Source organism: Peromyscus maniculatus, chromosome 8, assembly GCF_049852395.1.
Source record: "Peromyscus maniculatus bairdii isolate BWxNUB_F1_BW_parent chromosome 8, HU_Pman_BW_mat_3.1, whole genome shotgun sequence".
In the NCBI taxonomy this organism is placed as follows: domain Eukaryota; kingdom Metazoa; phylum Chordata; class Mammalia; order Rodentia; family Cricetidae; genus Peromyscus; species Peromyscus maniculatus.
In genome coordinates, this window is record NC_134859.1 from 20,437,465 (window position 1) to 20,454,625 (window position 17,161).

A 17,161-nucleotide genomic window follows, 5' to 3' on the forward strand; every position below is an offset into this window, starting at 1 on the left:
CCAGCCCCTGCGCTTGCCCTGGACTGCATACAACAAAAACAACGGGTGGTCAGAGACCTCGGGGATCCGGGTCCTGGCAAGAGATTGCTCAAGAGCATGTTTGCAAGAGAAAATCAGAATGGAACAACGACGAAACCCAAACCCAGTGGTAGCCCTGGAGAACAAACAGTACTTGAGAAAATAATGACATGGGTTGGGTTTCTAGAGGGTGAAGGGAATAGGTAAGAAACAGGAAGAAAGTAGTTGGGGAAAAATTAGATGTTTTTAGACATGTGGGTTTCTCCAGATAATTAAACCTTTGGTGAGAGGGTATGACGTTTCCCTGCATCTGAGAGATTTATTTTTATTTTTATTTTTTTTTCCCCTCTGAGACTGTTTTCTGGTAGAGTGGGTTTGCTGTAGACATTTGAGTAAGACAGAAAGCTGAGGAATGTTCTGGATGTTCAGAAGTTCTCTCAGGTGAGGGATTGCTGGTTCTGCAGCCGGGCATGAGCTCGGGGCAGAGGGGTGTTGGGCTGGGGCCTTACCTTGCACCACGGTGTAGGAGGCCTCCACTGAAGAGAGGTTGGTGATCACAGTGACATCGTCATCACGGTTGGAGTTCTCAATGTCGATGGTGATGGATTTCTCCATCTCCCGGTGCAGACTGGTCACCACCCCCGTGGGCCGGGTCACATTGGTCAGACGGCCCTCGTGGTCATAGCTGGAGGAGAGAAATGCTAGTGTGAAGCACAGCCCATGGAGCCAGAAGTTTCCTTGACATTCAGACCCACAGGAAGGCCAGACTCATGGGGGCAGAGACTGGAAGGTGGGAGTCCCTAGATGGTGCTCCACACTGAAGGCCAAACCTCAACCTGTCCTGAGGAACAATGCTGTGGTGTTCTTGAGCCCTTTGATATCACTGACTGCACCCCAATGGAAACCAGTCCCCTGGTCTCAAGCAGCGCGGGCTTAACTACATCTTTCTGAGCTAGTGGGGATGGCTACTTGTAAGCATCCTTTGTTCTTTTCATGTGTTCCACAGAGCGACCAAGTCAATGCTCCCCAACTATCCACTCTATTTTGTCTCACCTTTGCTGAGCAAACCTTTAAGTGCGTGCGTGCGTGCTTGCGTGCGTGCGTGCGTGCGTGTGTGTGTGTGTATGTGTGTGTGTATGTATGTATGTATGTGGTATGGTGTGTGCACTCATGCCCATGAAAACCAGAAGAGAACTGGAGTTACAGGCAGTTTTTTGTTGCCCAATGTAGATGCTGGGAACTGGACTTGTGTTCTGGAAGAGCAGCGAGTGCTCTTAATCACTGACCCATTTTTTCAAGCCCTTAAGCCACACTGTTTCCCCCACTGGCTGTTCATCCAATCCAATCCAAATCTGGTATTTGAGAATGTCTGAGCCTTAGTATTTTGCATGGTACCACCTCATTCCACTCATCACCTTGTAGACCTCTCAAAGTCAGTCTGGGACAAATTGCCACCTCCATATTCTGGCCTGAGCACTACAAACCTAGCTTGGTCATACAGTCCCTAAGAAACCAAGCTCAGATACGCTAGCCTGCTGGGAGACTCACTGGATCTCAGTTGACCTCAGCAACCATGTCTGAGTGTGCCATGATCGAGTTTGTTGCCTACAAGCTTCCTTGAAGAGAGTTCTTTATGGGTATGAGTTGTCTTCACCTGATTCTCAAAAGATGGTTCTGGTTCTGCTACTTCCAGATGGAGAGTATTTGCCCTCGCTAGAAGACCGCTGTATTGCTAGAGGCTCCTTAGACCTCAGGTGAGGAAAATGGCTCTTCCCATGGTTTGCATATAGAAGCCTCTGAACTCTCTTGCGTGGGCTTTCACACTCAGGAGAGATGGGGAGGAGGATGGAGCAATGAGAATTTTGCTTAGAGAATGAAAAGGGACACATGGCTAGACCTCTAGCTGGAGGAGGGTCTCCTTCTGGACTGGGCAGAGGAACCTACTTGGCAGGTTCTGAGTGATGGGTCCTGGAGCTGGTACAGGTTGTGTGAAGGAGATTGTCCATGGGGGAACAGTGAGAAAAATTACTGATAAAACATGGAGGGAGCTGGGATACTTGGGATGGAGACCTGGATGAGACTTGGAGTGCCCTGGGAACTTTTATCTTTAGGGAGCTGAGGAAACAGTCAAGTTCTGTGGATGTTAAGCTGCATGACCAGTGGGTGGCCAGAGGGACAGAAAGCTTAGCGAGCTGGGGGTCCAGCCTCTTGTCTCTGCCCCTTCCCTTGCCTAGAGTGCTGTGCAGTGGAAATCCAGATAGCACCTTCCCCTCAGAGGCTTGCTGCTGTGACCGTGGAGGGGACCCAGGCTTTCTAAGCCAAAGGGGATGCCTCTGTTTTTTCTTTTTTCCTACTAAAGCAATGGTTTCTCAGTTGGGGGGGGGGTCCAAAGATTCTGTTTATGACAGTGACAAGTTAGAACTATAGTGAAGGATCAGTGATTAGGGATTATTAAATAATTACCTATATATAAGACAGAAACCTAGGCAGCTGTCAAAATGAACAGCGTGGATTCCTATTGGCACACGGGCATGTGTGTGTATGAGCACACACACAGAAACAGAGTCGAATGGAGGAGGGAAGAATAGAGAATAACCCCTTCCTAGCACATGGCTTTTTACATGTAGACCAGCATTTCTGAAAATACAGACATATAAATATTAACAGTGTTTTCTGTGTGGGACTTTGACTAATTTTGTTTTCTTCTTTGAATATTCCCATGTTTTAGTAACTGTAGCTTCCTTCATATTTTAGAAGCATAAAAATACTTTAAAATAAGAGAGTGAAGCAATGAAAATGTTCAGGCTCTGAGTGTCTTGTATAGACTCAACAGCAGAATCCAGCAGGCCAGGACTGTGTTGAATGTGTTCTCTGGGACCCTGGCAGGATTTAGAATTCAATGCCCTGTATTTTAGGACACTGGCAATGGGCAGGCTGCGGTCATCCTTATGAGAGGAGGAAATAGAGCTTCTCTGGGGGAGGCAGTGAGGATGGGGCAGAGACTTCACAGGCTGTGGGGAGAAAAGCATGCTCTCTGGCTTGCAGATTGACTTTCATGGGGGATGCAGCTGCCCACAGCTTTGCTTGCTTCCCCAGGATAAATCTGCAGATTCAGCTCTCTGTGCAGAAACCTCTCTGCTCTCAGGAGCGAGAGCCTTGATGACCAGCAATGGGGTCTCAGTGTCAGCCTGATGGACTTGGTAGGACCTTGGTGGTCACAGGGCCTTTGACTTGCTTATAATCAGTAGACATTCATCAAACATCTCTTCTATGCAAGCTGGTGGTGAAAGCACTAGAGATTTGGATGGGAACAAAATGGACAAAATTCTATGCCTCATGCCAGACGAAAAGGCAAAGGTAAACCATGCTCTGGGAGCATGGCAACAGGGTGGGGGATATCCGAAGTCCAATTCTTACATCTCCATGTTGACTGGCTCTCCAAAAGCCACCTTCTAAGACAGCAATGTAACTGTCTCCAGAAGGGCTCATTCCAGCTCAGGAGACTGCAGAGCTTGCTCTTTCTATAAGATAACTGCTGAACTTCTTTCCAGGGGACGTCAGCATCTAGAACGCGTCACCTGCTGTTTTCCCGCCGGCTGGATTTGGAGGAGGACGTGACCACAACCACAGAGCACACAGCATAGCTCTCTCTTCCGGTGGGCCTGACCTTAAGGGGAGGTATGTTTTCTACCCCCTGGACTCTGGTTTGCTAAGGTATACTCTGACCCCCAGGAGATCGGGACCATAGAACTGAGGACGGTAAGAGAGCGGGATACAAACCAAAGCATTCAAAGTGCAAACTGCATCCCTCAATCCTACTGTTTGAAATTAAGTCCCTGCCTAACTCTTACATCCTTCTTTGTGCGGGAGGGAATGGAGACATAGCTGTGCTTTATTACTGCCCTGTTAGCATCTCATTTCTGTTGAGCTTCGGAATGCCAGCCTTTGCTGGTTTCTGAAAATATACTAGTTCAGTGAAAGATCACAGCTCCTGTGCAGCGGATATTACCATCTGATACACTGAGGCTCAGACAGGTGGAGAAACTTGTCCAATGCCAGTGAGGCAGTACGTGTCAGAGCTGGCATCCATACCACTGCCTTTCTGATGCTGAGGCCCAGGGACGTCCTGGTAAGCCACGCTTTCTCCTGTGGAAGACTGTGGAATCTGTCATTCCCTCTAAAGGTGGACCTTGCTTAGGATACTCTTTCAGGACTCAATAGCCTGCAACTGGGGAAATCTTAATTCCAAGGCTGGGGCTTCCTGGAACTGAGGGAAAGCTCTCGTTGAAGCATAAACCATATCTCTCTGTCTCTGTCTCTGTCTCTGTCTCTCTTTGTGTGTGTTTCATTTCTGTTTCTCCAGCCTTCTCTCTAGACTTTTGCAATCACTGTGTGGTGTTCACCTGGACCTGATATCTTTGACAGGAAGTGTGGCTTGTGTCTGAGTTTTAAAGCGAGTCTTCTGACCATGTGTAACAAAAGCTAAAACAAACAAAAAAAAAAAATCAAAAGAATGCCCCATCTTTTTAGGATGCCTGAGGAAAACTTATCCATGTGAATCTCCACAATGGGGGAATCTGGATCTTTGGATTTACTCACATTCCTTTTTTTTTTTTTTTAATTATTTATTTATTGTGCATTGTTGTTTTGCCTGTGTAAAGGTGTTGGTCCCTGGAAGTCATGAGCTGCCATGTGGGTGCTGGGAATTGAACCCGGGTCCTCTGGAAGAGCGGTCAATGCTCCAGCCCCAATCTATTCACATTCTGAAGTGTAGCAAATTAATAGAGAAAACGTGATTTAGTTTCACCATAACTCCTGAACAAACACTTTAAAAAAATTGCGAATCATGTGTATGTTTTCATTCAGCTGCGGACCTTTGATAGCAAACTGCCTCCAATCAAGAGTTCATGTCTGTGGGGTTCCTACATCTGAACAAACTTTGGGACTGGACTCCAACCTAGGGCTAATTCAGGGGGGCTTCTTTGACCCCAGCCTTTCCTTCTCACCCAGGGGACTCAACAGCTACTAAGTGCATTGGCTGGTGAAGTGTGATCAGGTCCCAGCGCCTGGAAGGATGTGAAGTTGCTCAGTCGTTGGAGACAGAGCTTTCCCCAAAGGGGAAGTCAGGACCTGGGCAAGCAGTTCTGCAATGCAGGAAGACTCCAGCAGGTGGCGACAGCTTCCTTTGCATTCTCCCAAACCCGCTGGCATACACACAGGAAGCAGACATCGTTGATTTAAGCGTGATCAACAATGAAGTCTTCTTTCTCTTATCCCTCCTACCCCTATCTCTCTGTGGCATCCCCTCCCCAACTTACTGAATTCTCAGCTAGCAGCAACACTGACACAGAAAGCAAGCCAGGGCTCCTAATGTATAACGCTCCCTCAGCTCACTGCCGTGGAGAGAGCCCAGAGGCTGGTAAATTCCATTCAGTCTCTGGCAGGTCATTGGGGACTCAGGCTTAGCAGCCTCCTCCAGCCAGCAACTTTTAGGTTAATACCTGGGGCAGCAGGCTTGCTTGACCAAAGCTGCTTTCAGGAGCTAGGGAAAAAACAGCTTTTTTTTTTTTTTTTCAAAACAAACGGTAGAACTATTAAGTATGAGATAATTGTTGGAGGAAATATGACCAGCCCTCACATCTTTTAATATACCTAGCACTTTATCTGTATTGATCTGCTTCTGCTAAAGAGGAAATTCAGAGTTTATCTACCTGTCTGTGCAATCAAGTGTGTTGCTGGACCTATTGTTAAATCACAGAGGCCCCGCTGGGACCCTGCCTCTTACTTTCTAATTTCCGCACCCATGGCAAACATGAATAATCAGTGGGGTTAATCAGCACTTTATCTCCCAGGTGCTGTGCGTGTCCAATATCCTGAAGTTTGAACGGCAGCAGACAACAGGAATTCCCAATGCTAGCAGGGAGGATGCTCGATATCAGAGGCCTGATAGAGCAAATCATTTAGGAGTCAGGAGAAGGGACATGAATATCCCGAGGCTATAAGAAATCATTAAAGTTAGGAAGACGTGACTAGGCAATTTTAAAAGCAACGGTGAATGGTCCATCCGGATGCCAGTGAGAGCAGGGGGGAGGGCGCTAGGGAGACTGGTCCAAAGCCTACTTACTCATAGAAAGTGGTCCATCCAGTTTCATCACTCTTGGTGGCTAGGAGTCCAGTGTTCCCATCATAGGTCATGAGGCCAAGCTCCAGGTTCTGTGTAGACACGGCTTTGAGGCCTCCATTGGTGCCCACGGTAAGGGTGATGATCTGGTTATCGGGCATGAGCAGGTGGCGGGGCATGCCGCTGCTGTCCCGGCGGATCTTTAGGGAATTTCCGTTGTTGTCAATCAACTCAGTGACGTCATTGTCGGCACTGTATGTGAAATTGTACAAGTACTCCCCCGTCACCAGGCTCACGGTGTACTGATGGATACCATCGGCGTTGAACACGTACAATTCCTGCTCTCCCGGAGATGCAGCCTCATACTGGTTGAAGGCATTAAGAACAGGTTTGTTTTTGCTGACCGCCCTGATCCGAATATTCCCAAGGTCTGCGATGTAGATGGTGCCATCGGGAGCCACAGCTAAGGAGGATGGGGAGTTCAAGATGGCGTCTGTGGCGTAAGCATCGTCTCCCGAATAGCAGATGCAATTGACGTCATTTTTGCAGTCGCAGTCAGAGGCTGCCCCAGCTAAGAGGCAGATCTCCCCATTGGTGGTGACCTGGCGTAGGCGGTTGATCTTTTTCTCATCCGTCTCCGTGATGTAGAGCACCCCAGTGTGAGAAATGGCGATGGCGCTGGCTGACTCCAGAGCAGAGTGGATGGCAAGCTTACTGAGTGAGTAGTCAATGCCAGGAACCTGGCAGTGCATAGGCCGTCCTGCGATGATGCTGACCTGGTGATTCTCGGTGATCCGCAGGATGACGTTGTTCTCCAGAACGTACAGGGAATTGTCCATGGGGTTGACAGCAAGGTCTGTCGGCCATTCCAGACGAACCTGTCATGACATGGCATTTCAAGAACAGCCTCTAATATATTGATTTTATGCATTTGGAGAAAAGACTTAGCTTTAAAAAATAGTTATTTTATTTTATATAATGCTTTCCCTCAATGTATGTTGGCACCATGTGTGAGCCTGATCGGAAGAGGGCAAGGGTACATCTGATCCCCTGGAACTGGATTTATGAATAGTTGTAAGCCACCTCTTGGGTGCTGGGACTCAAACCCAAGTCTTCTGCAAGAGCAACAAGTGCCTTTAACTGCCGAGACATCTCCCCAGCACCGACTTAGCCTTTTAAGAAATACACTAACTGTAGCACCCTTATTGTTCACCATTGAACTATTTGCCTGAGCCGGCTGTTTATGATGGAGAAGAGGGGAGCATGTGACAAACTCTTCCTTCAATTTCATCTGTCCTGACTCGAGTCCTGCCAGCTCCATCCACGACACAGTTTCTCAGCCTCAGATGACTAGCCAGGGCTGCAGCCATCAAACGCGGTGGAACAGGTAGATAAATGCACAAGGGACCAAGGCAATTCAGCCCATACTCAGCTCCCCAAGCCACGGGTCAGAGAAGGCTGTGTTCATTTGGAGAAGACACATTTGTCTAAATTGCAAAAAAGCAGCCATGTGGCTTGGAAGGTGGCCCTAGCCCAAGAACAGACAAAGAACAGGCTGGTTAACAAACTACAACTTGAGTGCTTGGAAAAAAAAAAAAAAAAAAAAAAAAAAAAAAGAAGTGAACAGAGCCAAGTCAATTCTTCCTCTGTGGAATTTGAAATAAAAATCTCAGTAGCAAGTTGTCAGTTTGTTGGGGAATTTGAGCTAAAATTTATGAGGTTGACCGAGGGTTGAAAAGAATCTTACAGGCAGGGTGAACATACAAGCCGGCTTCTTTGAACAAATGCTGCACATTTGAGGAGCCTGTGGTCTCTGCCACTGTAAGGGACCCGATGAAACACACACTTTGGGGGATGATTGAGGAGGGCTCTGCTCTGGTAACTACTACACAAAGTGGAGGTTTATACAGTGAAGATGCAATCATTCCAGATTAACAGGGAAGTTCTGATTGACATGTAACACTAAACCGTACAGTCTCAAATCTTTGAAAATGATGGAGACGAGAGATAATTATACAGCAGCCCCTACCCTATAATCTGCCACTGCTGGAGTGTGCCACCAGTTCTGCTTCTCAGAGAAGAATTGCCCTCTCTGTTCCCCCTTCTCCCCCCAAGTCTCTCTCTCTTTTATTGCCCCTCTCTCTCTTTCTTCCCCCCATTCCTATCCTGCATTTTTTTCCATCTTAATGTCTAGTTCACCTTGATTCCTCTCCAAACTAAGATCAGTGTCCACAGCTCATACTCCCAACTCACACAGGAACACGTGGGAACTATGGGCTAAGACCTAGGAGTTGGTTAAGGATGAGAAATAGAGTCTCACCTGGGCCACATCCATGCTGGAGTCACAGCTCAGTGGCCGGACAGCTGTGAGGTCATTGGACCCCAGCAGGGTGGAGATGATTCCATTTTGGTCGACCTTCCGGATCATGGTAGCATCAACGAAGTACATAAGCCCATTCTTGTCCACTGCAATACCTGGGGAGGGAAAAGCATGGGATGTGGGTTTTTTTTTTCTTTTGACAGGAGGATGGCTTGTGGAGGAGATGGGGGGATGCCCTACTCTAGGCATGATGTGTTTGGAACCAGGGACCTTACTGGGATGGGTGAGCATCCTCAGAACAGTAGCTCTCAGTCTTTTAAAGGCAAACGTTTTCTCAAGGGCGCCGTGCTGTGCTGTGCTCAATTCCGAGGGTGCTAGCTGTATTCCCCCCAATCAATGACATCACCTTGAACTGCAGAGGAGCCAGGGCTGCAAATGAAGGGGGAAACAGCCCCGACTCTGCTCTCTCCAGAGACTCTGCTCTCTCCAGAGACTCTGCTCTCTCCAGAAAACAAGTTATTACCAAAGTCCATTGCTTAAAAAAAAAAAAAAAAAAAGATTGGTAGTATATTACTCAAATACCCTTCACAACTAATTGTGACAATGAGGCTGAGAGACAAGGATGCTTTTAGCCATAAACTCCCAGTTCAAAATGTATCCTCCAGGAAGAATTCCCAATTAAGCCTTGACTCCAATCAGCACTCCAGTGCCCCCAGGGGACACAGAGCCCTAGCATTTCCCTGTCACAGCAGGACTGATAAGACACAGACTGCAGCTTCTATTTCTTTTGCGTTTTCATTTCAGTGCCCAAGTACAAGGCTTGGCATCCTTAATCCATGCTGCAGGCTGCTTGCACAGTAGCTAAAAATGCTAACAAGAAATAGACCCTGATACGATTGCTCTTTAACCCCAAGCATCTTCAGTCCTTTCAAATAGACACTTATCGATTCCAAGAACTCCCCAGGACAGGAGTCATGGAAATAATACCCGTCCTTTCTTATTGTATTATTTATTTAATTTTAGTGTGTGTGTGTGTGTGTGTGTGTGTGTGTGTGTGTGTGTGTGTGTGTGCACATGCATATATGTTTGTATGTGCACACATGCATCTGGAGGCCGGAAGTCGATATTGGGTGCTGTCTACTTTATTTTTTGACATAGGGTCTTTCGCTGAACCTGGAACCTGCTGATCTGATGTAATTAGGGATCCCCTGTCTCTATTCCTCTCCAGAGTAGGGATTACAGGTATGTACCACTGCAGCTGAATTTTTTCTTTTACGTAAATGCCACATGTCCTTATGATTATGCCTCAAACACTTTACTAAGTGACATCTATCTATCCAGCCCTCCCCAAATTCTTCTTCTTCCTTTTTTAATCTCTGAAACTCAAGGACAATTTAATTAGAGTTTAAAAGAAAAATACTCAAGGCAGGCAAGCTGTAAATCTCGGCAGTTGCCTGGAGGAGGAAGTCAGAGAACAAGAGGAAACCATGCTATTTGAGCTAAGCCGGCATGGAGGCCAGCCATATGGTGGATAAGCACACACGGCAGGGAAGGGGTTTCAGGGAAAAAGCGAAAAGGCCCAAAGTATCAAATGGCCACTTAGTCGTAGGCCAGCTTCTGGAAGAAAAAGACAGAAGACAAGAAAAAGGAGAAGTTGCATCTTTCTGAGTCAGAGACCAGAAAGGCAGGCAGACTCAAGAGAACCTCATGGTGGCTTGTAATGACTGTGCCAGGGGCTGGGGATTCTGGGAGAGGACTCTATGTCATTAAAGGGCTAATTTAGTCCTCTTGTTCCCTTTAGTACTTATGTTCCCCTTAGTGGCTTATGGTGAACCCACTTTCCCGAGGGACAGTCCCTTGGCTAGGAGATCAGCTAGACCAACTGATTAATTTAAGGAAGAAGACATGGCCATGTGTCTATCTACAGCAGTGGTTCTCAACGTAGGGGTCATGACCTTCCACAGGAGTCGCCTAAGGCTGTTGGAAGACACCGATATTTACACTAGGATTCATAACAGTGGCAAAATGACAGCTATGAACTAGCAATGAAAATAATTTTATGGTTGGGGATCACCACAACAGGAAGAACTGTGTTGAAGAATGGAAGGTTGAGAACCACTGATCCAGAAGTAGATTGCGTTCTTTTGACGAAGAGGAAAAAGCTTTGCCTCCCACTGAATACCCCACCTCACCCCCCACAATTCTTAGCAGCTACAATTTTCTTGGGTATTCACAACATGACGGACAGGATGCCTCAGACTTTAGATACACTGTGGTCTAACAACAAAGTCTGGCATAGTGGAAGCTCCTGGTGGCCTCTGTTGCCTCTCTAGCCCTTACGGCTGGCACTCTGATGGAGCTAACACTGTCTTCTGGTTCTCTGTGACTGGCAGCAGCCAGAAGTCTCCAGGTACAGACTACTATGTTTCCATAAAGTAGTGTATATGGGAGGTAAAGTTTACTTTAGTAAATTAGCTTGAAAGCACCCACCTAGACCCAGGAGCCTGGAAAAAATGGTGTCTTAGCCTATAAGGATTTACTCAGCTTGCAGCAGGCTGTATGTGGGGTACCGGGCTCTCTCCTTCTGTGGTCTTTACCTCGAGGGCTCATCAGGGTCGCATCCACAGCCTTCCCTCCATCCCCACAGCGGGCTTCATCAAAGGGCAGACACTGTTCACCAGTTCCCGCCACCACCTCTGAGTTCCCAGCCAGGTCTTTGGCTCCACTCAGAGACTTGACTCGGTAGATTCTGCGACTGTTGGTGTCAGAAACGTAGAGTGAGCCGGTCACAGGGTCCACAGCCAAGTAGTACTTGTGTCCTGGGCTGTTGCTTTAGGAGAAGCACAAAGAGAAGAGAAGAAGGGACTATGCAGCTGGCCTCTTGGGTCGGAGGTTGACAAAAATCCTAGCGAGCCTCTTACCTTCTCTAGTGTCTTTCATTTTAGTGAATTAGTGACACTCTGAGTTATATTTCAACACATTATGCCTCACAGGTACTCATGATTAGGCTTATGTTTCTCATGCTGTTTTGGGATTTGAAGATTCCCATCAAACTAACAGACTATTGCTTCATTTAACTGACAAAAGACTCCCCTCCAGTCCTGTTTTGGTGAGCAAGGATAGTCACTCAATGCCAGCTTCGTATATTTCCCGTGTTGTCTTCACATGTTGTCTTGTGGGATTTAGGAACCCCATCCCCACTGTGATAATGTTCTCTTTCTCATCTATGCCTCTACACGACCTCTGAGGTCATGAAGACTGGAGCAACCTGGGGTCTGCTCAGCTTGGGAGGACCAGGTCCCCAGGGCCATCTTCCGCCCTGGGCCTTAGAGCTGATTGTCCCCTAGTGTCTTTGCAAAGGAAATCGGTATTTACTGCAAAGTGTAGTTATCTAGCCGTCATGCGCAACATTGGCACTCGATCCTGTCCAAACCACCATCCGGCATCTGAATCACCAACGGAGAAGATGCAGCTCTCCAATGCTGGATTAATACCGAGGTGTGAGTCCTGAGCCTCCCTGGCCGCTAATCCCTTCTGTGTGTGAAGTAGATCAGGAGGCTGTGGGACCCCGGGGTCTGCATGTTTCTTCTGCTACGCCTCTCAGTGTCCTTCGTGAGCAGGACCAAAATGGAGCAAGACCCGGAGAACTGACTCAGGATTAAGACACGGGAAATGCATGACTCACACTCAGCTAGGGACCTCAGGTGAGTCTTTGGGCAACGGGGAGCATTGACTTTCTTTTTTGGGAAATGACAAAATCAAATCTGATCTTTGCTAATGGTCCTCCTGGCTCAAAAGTCTATAGCTCTCCCCTTGGGGCTGCTCCTCATGGTGGCCGGGACCAGAACGAGTGCTCACATCTCTCCAATGCTGATGATTCAAATCCCTCCTTTCCTGGGGGTAGTGGTGGGAGCTGCTTTCTGGCCCAGTGCATGGGTTCCATGTACCTAGGATGAGTGCAGGCCTTTTTTGTCCAGATAGTTTTCAATTATATTCTGGAATGACGGGAGGAGGGGGGTTGGAAGAGGTGAGTGGAAGGTGGCATGGTGACAGTTGGTGTCAGGTGTATTTGTCCTGTGGACATTAGCTGGTAAATTACTAATTAAAACACTATCATTTGGGTTCTTGCCCGACTTAAAAGAAAAGAAAAGAGTTGGGAAGCTATTTTTAGGAACTATTTGTGCGTTGAGGCCATCTTTAATTCCTGCTCCTCTTCGGGTTGCTATTAAGACTGATAATTGAACTGGAAGTCAAGGTCCTTTCAAAGAGTGGCTTACTTTGGGTTCTCTTCTTTCCCTTCCCTCTCCCTTTATTTTCTGCCCTCCTCACTTTTTTGGCCGCGTCATTAGAGAATATCCATATACGCAAAACAAATTAGGGCAGAAAGGGAAAAATCCATGCCATTTTTTAATTAGATGCTGCACCCTCTCACTAAATGAACAGTAGCTGGCATGATCCTCAGGAAGATCAAGGCCCTGCACATCTGTGCCTATGTATGAGCAAGATAATTAATTCTGGACTTTCTAGGGAACCCGATCTGAAGAGGCTTTTCCAAATCTCTGGCACAGGAGCTGACAGGTGGGGTTAGCTGTTGCTTGGGGAGACCATTCTTCTGGTAGCCCATCCTCTTTCTAACCATGATTCCCAGAGAGCAGTTGAGGAACAATAGAGAACCATGTTCCATATTGGTGTCTGTGGTGAGGAGCAGACATGGTTGGTCTGTGGGTTTCCAGGAAGCGGGATTCTCTGGGGGACATTTCTAGTCTTTGAAAAAACTTGGCTGCCTTGGGGTATCTGTAATCAGCCAGTTTGGGGGTGTTCAAGATTACAAAGGTGGAACTTTTTCCCCCTTCCCTAAAAATGGCCATTCCTTAGAGAATGATGATGCCAAGTCATTTGATTCTATCTTTCGTCCGATTCTGACCCATTGTCACAAAGGGTTTCATGGAGTGGAGACAGCATTCATTCCATGAATAAGTTGCCCTTGTCCTTCTCCCCAAAGGTGAGAGCATCTTTTCTATCAGAATACTCCTGCTGCATCCATCTCCCTGCAGTGCTCACATGCACGCACATACATACGCTTTGCATAGTCGACGTGAATTCTACCAAAATGATTTTACATAACCGTGGATCAGCACGGTGACAGAGGCCCTTTAGACAAAAGGCACTTGGTCTACACCTTCCAAACTACTCAAGGGTGATTTAGCTTCGTAATAATTCTCAATGTATCTAACTGTTGGATTCATTCTTATCAGCAGATTGGCAATTAACGTGTGTGTGTGTGTGTGTGTGTGTGTGTGTGTGTGTGTGTGTGTGGTGTTTAAATGACCACATATCTAGGGGAAAATCATTAATGAGTTGAAAATGAGTTTTTGACCCGTTTCCAGTTCATTAAAGCTTTTGTGAACCCAGTCCAGCATTTACAAAAGCCCCAAGTTTGCCTCAACTGTTTAGCCCAATTATGGACCACACTGAGCGGCCGGGACAGAGGTTCACCGAGGGTTCATTATCTTGCGCTCGCATCTCCCGGAAATTCTAATTACTGTCAGCTTATTTGGTTGCTTTTTGACTGCATTTCATAATTGCAAAAGCTTATCATATCCACAACACACAATTAGCACATAAAAAAGTTACTGTATTGGGTACATAAAAATATACAACATCACACAAGAAGCACACAACAAGGAACAAACGAATCATAGTAAATCAGATGGGAAAGAGTTCTTCATCTTACCTATGTTTAAACTCTTTATTTCTTTATAGAAAGAAAACAGAAGGAAAAAAGAACAAACAGTTAGCCGAGGAATTGGTGATAATGCAAACATAACATTTTTTTTTGTTTGTTTGTTTCTTGTATAACGGAGCCCACTCCCACCCCCGCCAAAAAAAAAAAAAAAAAGCAATCTTTTTCATTTTTTTTTCTTTTCTAACTGACAGTTCCTGGCTCAATTACTTGGGAAGAATCCCTGAATTTGGAGTCCTCCCGGCCACTGGGAAATGTGCGCAAGAATGCTTGGATTCTCTGACAGGCAAGGTGGCTGTCAGGGGACACAGGTGGCAACAGGTGAGACAGGACTTCTGGCTGATGAAGTGATGGCAGATGGGTTGCATCTCAGGGGCAATACCTGTTGACTAGTAATGGCTCCTGTGAGTGTGGATGTAGGAGAGTTCTGAAGCCAGATTCAAGCTCAGCTGTCAAGAACTCTGTGATTGACTTATAATGTCTGTCCTGGGTGTGGAAGGAGCATAGCTACACTTGTGCTGCTGATTGCTACTGGCGTATTCAGGGTAGAGTCGGGACCACCCAAAAGAGAGAACCCTGGCTCATACCAGCTGCAGCCTGGTGAAAGCTTTTGACTCCCTGGACCAGTTTCTCCCCCTGCTCCGTGCCTCCTTGCTCCTCTCCTTCCCCCATTCGCTTGCATGAGCAGCACATCCTCGCAACCCATATTCATTCTTTCTCACTGTAGCAGCCAATACTATGCCCATTCATAAAATTCATAGGCAATACTGTCCTCTTGTAAGCGGAGCCAGAGACTCCAGTTAGCACACCACTTAGGAGAGTTAGAAAAAAAAAAAAAAAAAAAAAAAAAAAAGGTTTGTTGCTTTTTTTCTCTCCGAGAACAAAAAAGACATTTCAATTTCAGCAGGAAAGCGGCTGAAATGTAGCATTAGAGAAGAAGAGATGTAAGTGCCCCCAATAAGGAAATCCACTTCCAGTTCCTGAGGCTTCTAGGTCCAGGTAGTAGGAGCCCTGGATTCCCTTTCCTTCCAGCTAAGAGAGGAGGCTTGGGGACAGGACAAAGAGAGGTGAATGCCCTGATTCTGAGGTGCAGCTCAGGCCTCTGCTGGGGGCCATCATTAGAGGGAGGTTTACACAGAGATTACATTTTTATATTTTAGTCTAACATGTTAGTTTTTGCAAAAAAAAAAAAAAGTTAATTAAATGACGCTGATAACTCCTGAGCTCTGACTGACATAGTACAATTTAAGATTCAGTCTGTAAAGCCTGGTGTGTCAGGGTGGCAGCCGGGAATTCTCGTGTCTATTTTATATTGCTTAATGAAAGTGAAATGCTATCTGCCACCAGTGGTAGACACATTTGCCTCTTAATTATTGCAATATCAATTCCATTTTTTTTTTTAAACTCAAGATTTTGTGAGAAGACTGGATGGGATTTGGGTCTGCAGTCTGACCTACTTCGTTTCTAAGAACATCTGCTTTAAGTTGATTACTCTATCAGTGTTAGGGGATGAGCACAGGATGGGAGGGGGATCAAGGCACAGGAAGGTGTGGAGTTTGACAGATCATGTGGATAGGAGCTTTGGATAAAGGCTGAGGTCACTGTTCTTCAGTCCAGGGCAGGAAACTAGCCAAAATAACACCATCCTTTAGTCAGTCCGTGAAAAGAGTATAGATGCCCTACTTCTGAGGGACAGGTTTAGACTTTGCACACCCTCAACAACACTGACCCTTCAGGCACACCCTTTGATGGAAAAACAATGTCTCCAATTTACGAAGCTGAGATGGATTAGCATTTCACACCACAAAGTCTGGGAGTCCTCTGCAAAGACTTCAGGGTCTCTCCCGGGCTCCCCGGCCTCTCTCCCAGAGCTCTCATCACCCTGTCTCCTGCTTTATGTGAGTGTGCTGGTCTTTTCCACGTCTTTGAGAACAGGACGAGACTTAATACATCTCCGCATTGCTGATACTTCAAAGAGAGGAAGGGCTGGGGAAGTAAGTCCTGGAATGCAGGGAGCATGGAATGAGGTTGCTTTCCTTGGCCATGGACTAGCTGCATCCCCCATGTCCTGTTCAGAAGTTTGAAGCTGCGTGTGCACCTTACCATTCTTGTACCCTTCGTGTCCTCTTTCCCCTTTCAAGTAGAGTGGAGTTGGGCTGGGCACAGTTTTATTGTTGCTCTGTACTTAGGTACAGAGACATTAATTTGGGATACATTTAGTTGAGTTCTAGAGGGATGTGGTTGGGAAACGGCATCTAGCTAAATTATTGCCAGCCATTCTGTCGTAAGAATTGCTTTTGGGAATGCTTCTGCCCTACTGTGTTGATTCATGGAGCATCTTTGTAGGGCATGTGAGAGCCACTGCAGAATTCATCCTTCATGGTTATATGTACATGGGTGACAAGATGATTAATGAATGTCAGTTCAAAGAACATTACAAGAAAATGTGAAATGCCCAGAAATATTACAAAGGAAACCTGATAGAGGTTTCTCTAAGTTTTGTACTTCTTACAACTTTATGTTATCAACAACCAATTGTGAACATGGCAGCAAGTTTTTTTTGTTTTTGTTTTTTTACTTTATCAATAATCTGAAAGCAATTTTGATGGGTTACATGGGAGAGAAGCCTTAATATGTGTGTTTATTCTATAGATAACAAAATCAGAAAATAACTGTCACATAAAAAATAATCAAAGAGCTGGGTGTGGCAGCACTTGGGAAGTAGAGACAGAAGGATCAGGAGTTCATGGCCATCCCTGGGTAAATAGCAGCAAGTTCAAGGCCAGCCTGGGCTATGAGACCCTGTTTCAAAACCTCCAAACAACAACAAAAACCCCAAGACAAAACAGATGATAGCAACAACAAAACTATCTGAAGAGAATCAAAAGGGTATGGGAAAAAAATCAAGCATCACAGAAGTGGAAGAGGAGTCAGTTAATACAAAGTATTACATCATTTG

General features: G+C 46.3%; 1 protein-coding gene across 15 annotated transcripts in view; it reads right to left on the reverse strand.

The window, feature by feature from the left end:
- The window catches only part of Tenm2 (teneurin transmembrane protein 2), a 1,247,217-nt gene that overhangs the window by 32,980 nt on the left and 1,197,076 nt on the right, over positions 1–17,161 (reverse strand). For 12 of the 15 annotated variants that reach the window (XM_016005141.3, XM_076578176.1, XM_006971630.4 and 9 more), the window contains 5 exons: positions 14,194–14,214; positions 11,057–11,289; positions 8,460–8,614; positions 6,143–7,017; positions 528–703 (listed from right to left, as the gene is read on the reverse strand). In XM_016005141.3, the coding sequence (XP_015860627.1) occupies positions 528–703; positions 6,143–7,017; positions 8,460–8,614; positions 11,057–11,289; positions 14,194–14,214 (1,460 nt within the window). The remainder of the gene's footprint in view (positions 1–527; positions 704–6,142; positions 7,018–8,459; positions 8,615–11,056; positions 11,290–14,193; positions 14,215–17,161) is intronic. The other 3 variants (XM_076578168.1, XM_016005120.3, XM_076578173.1) reach the window with 1 other exon arrangement.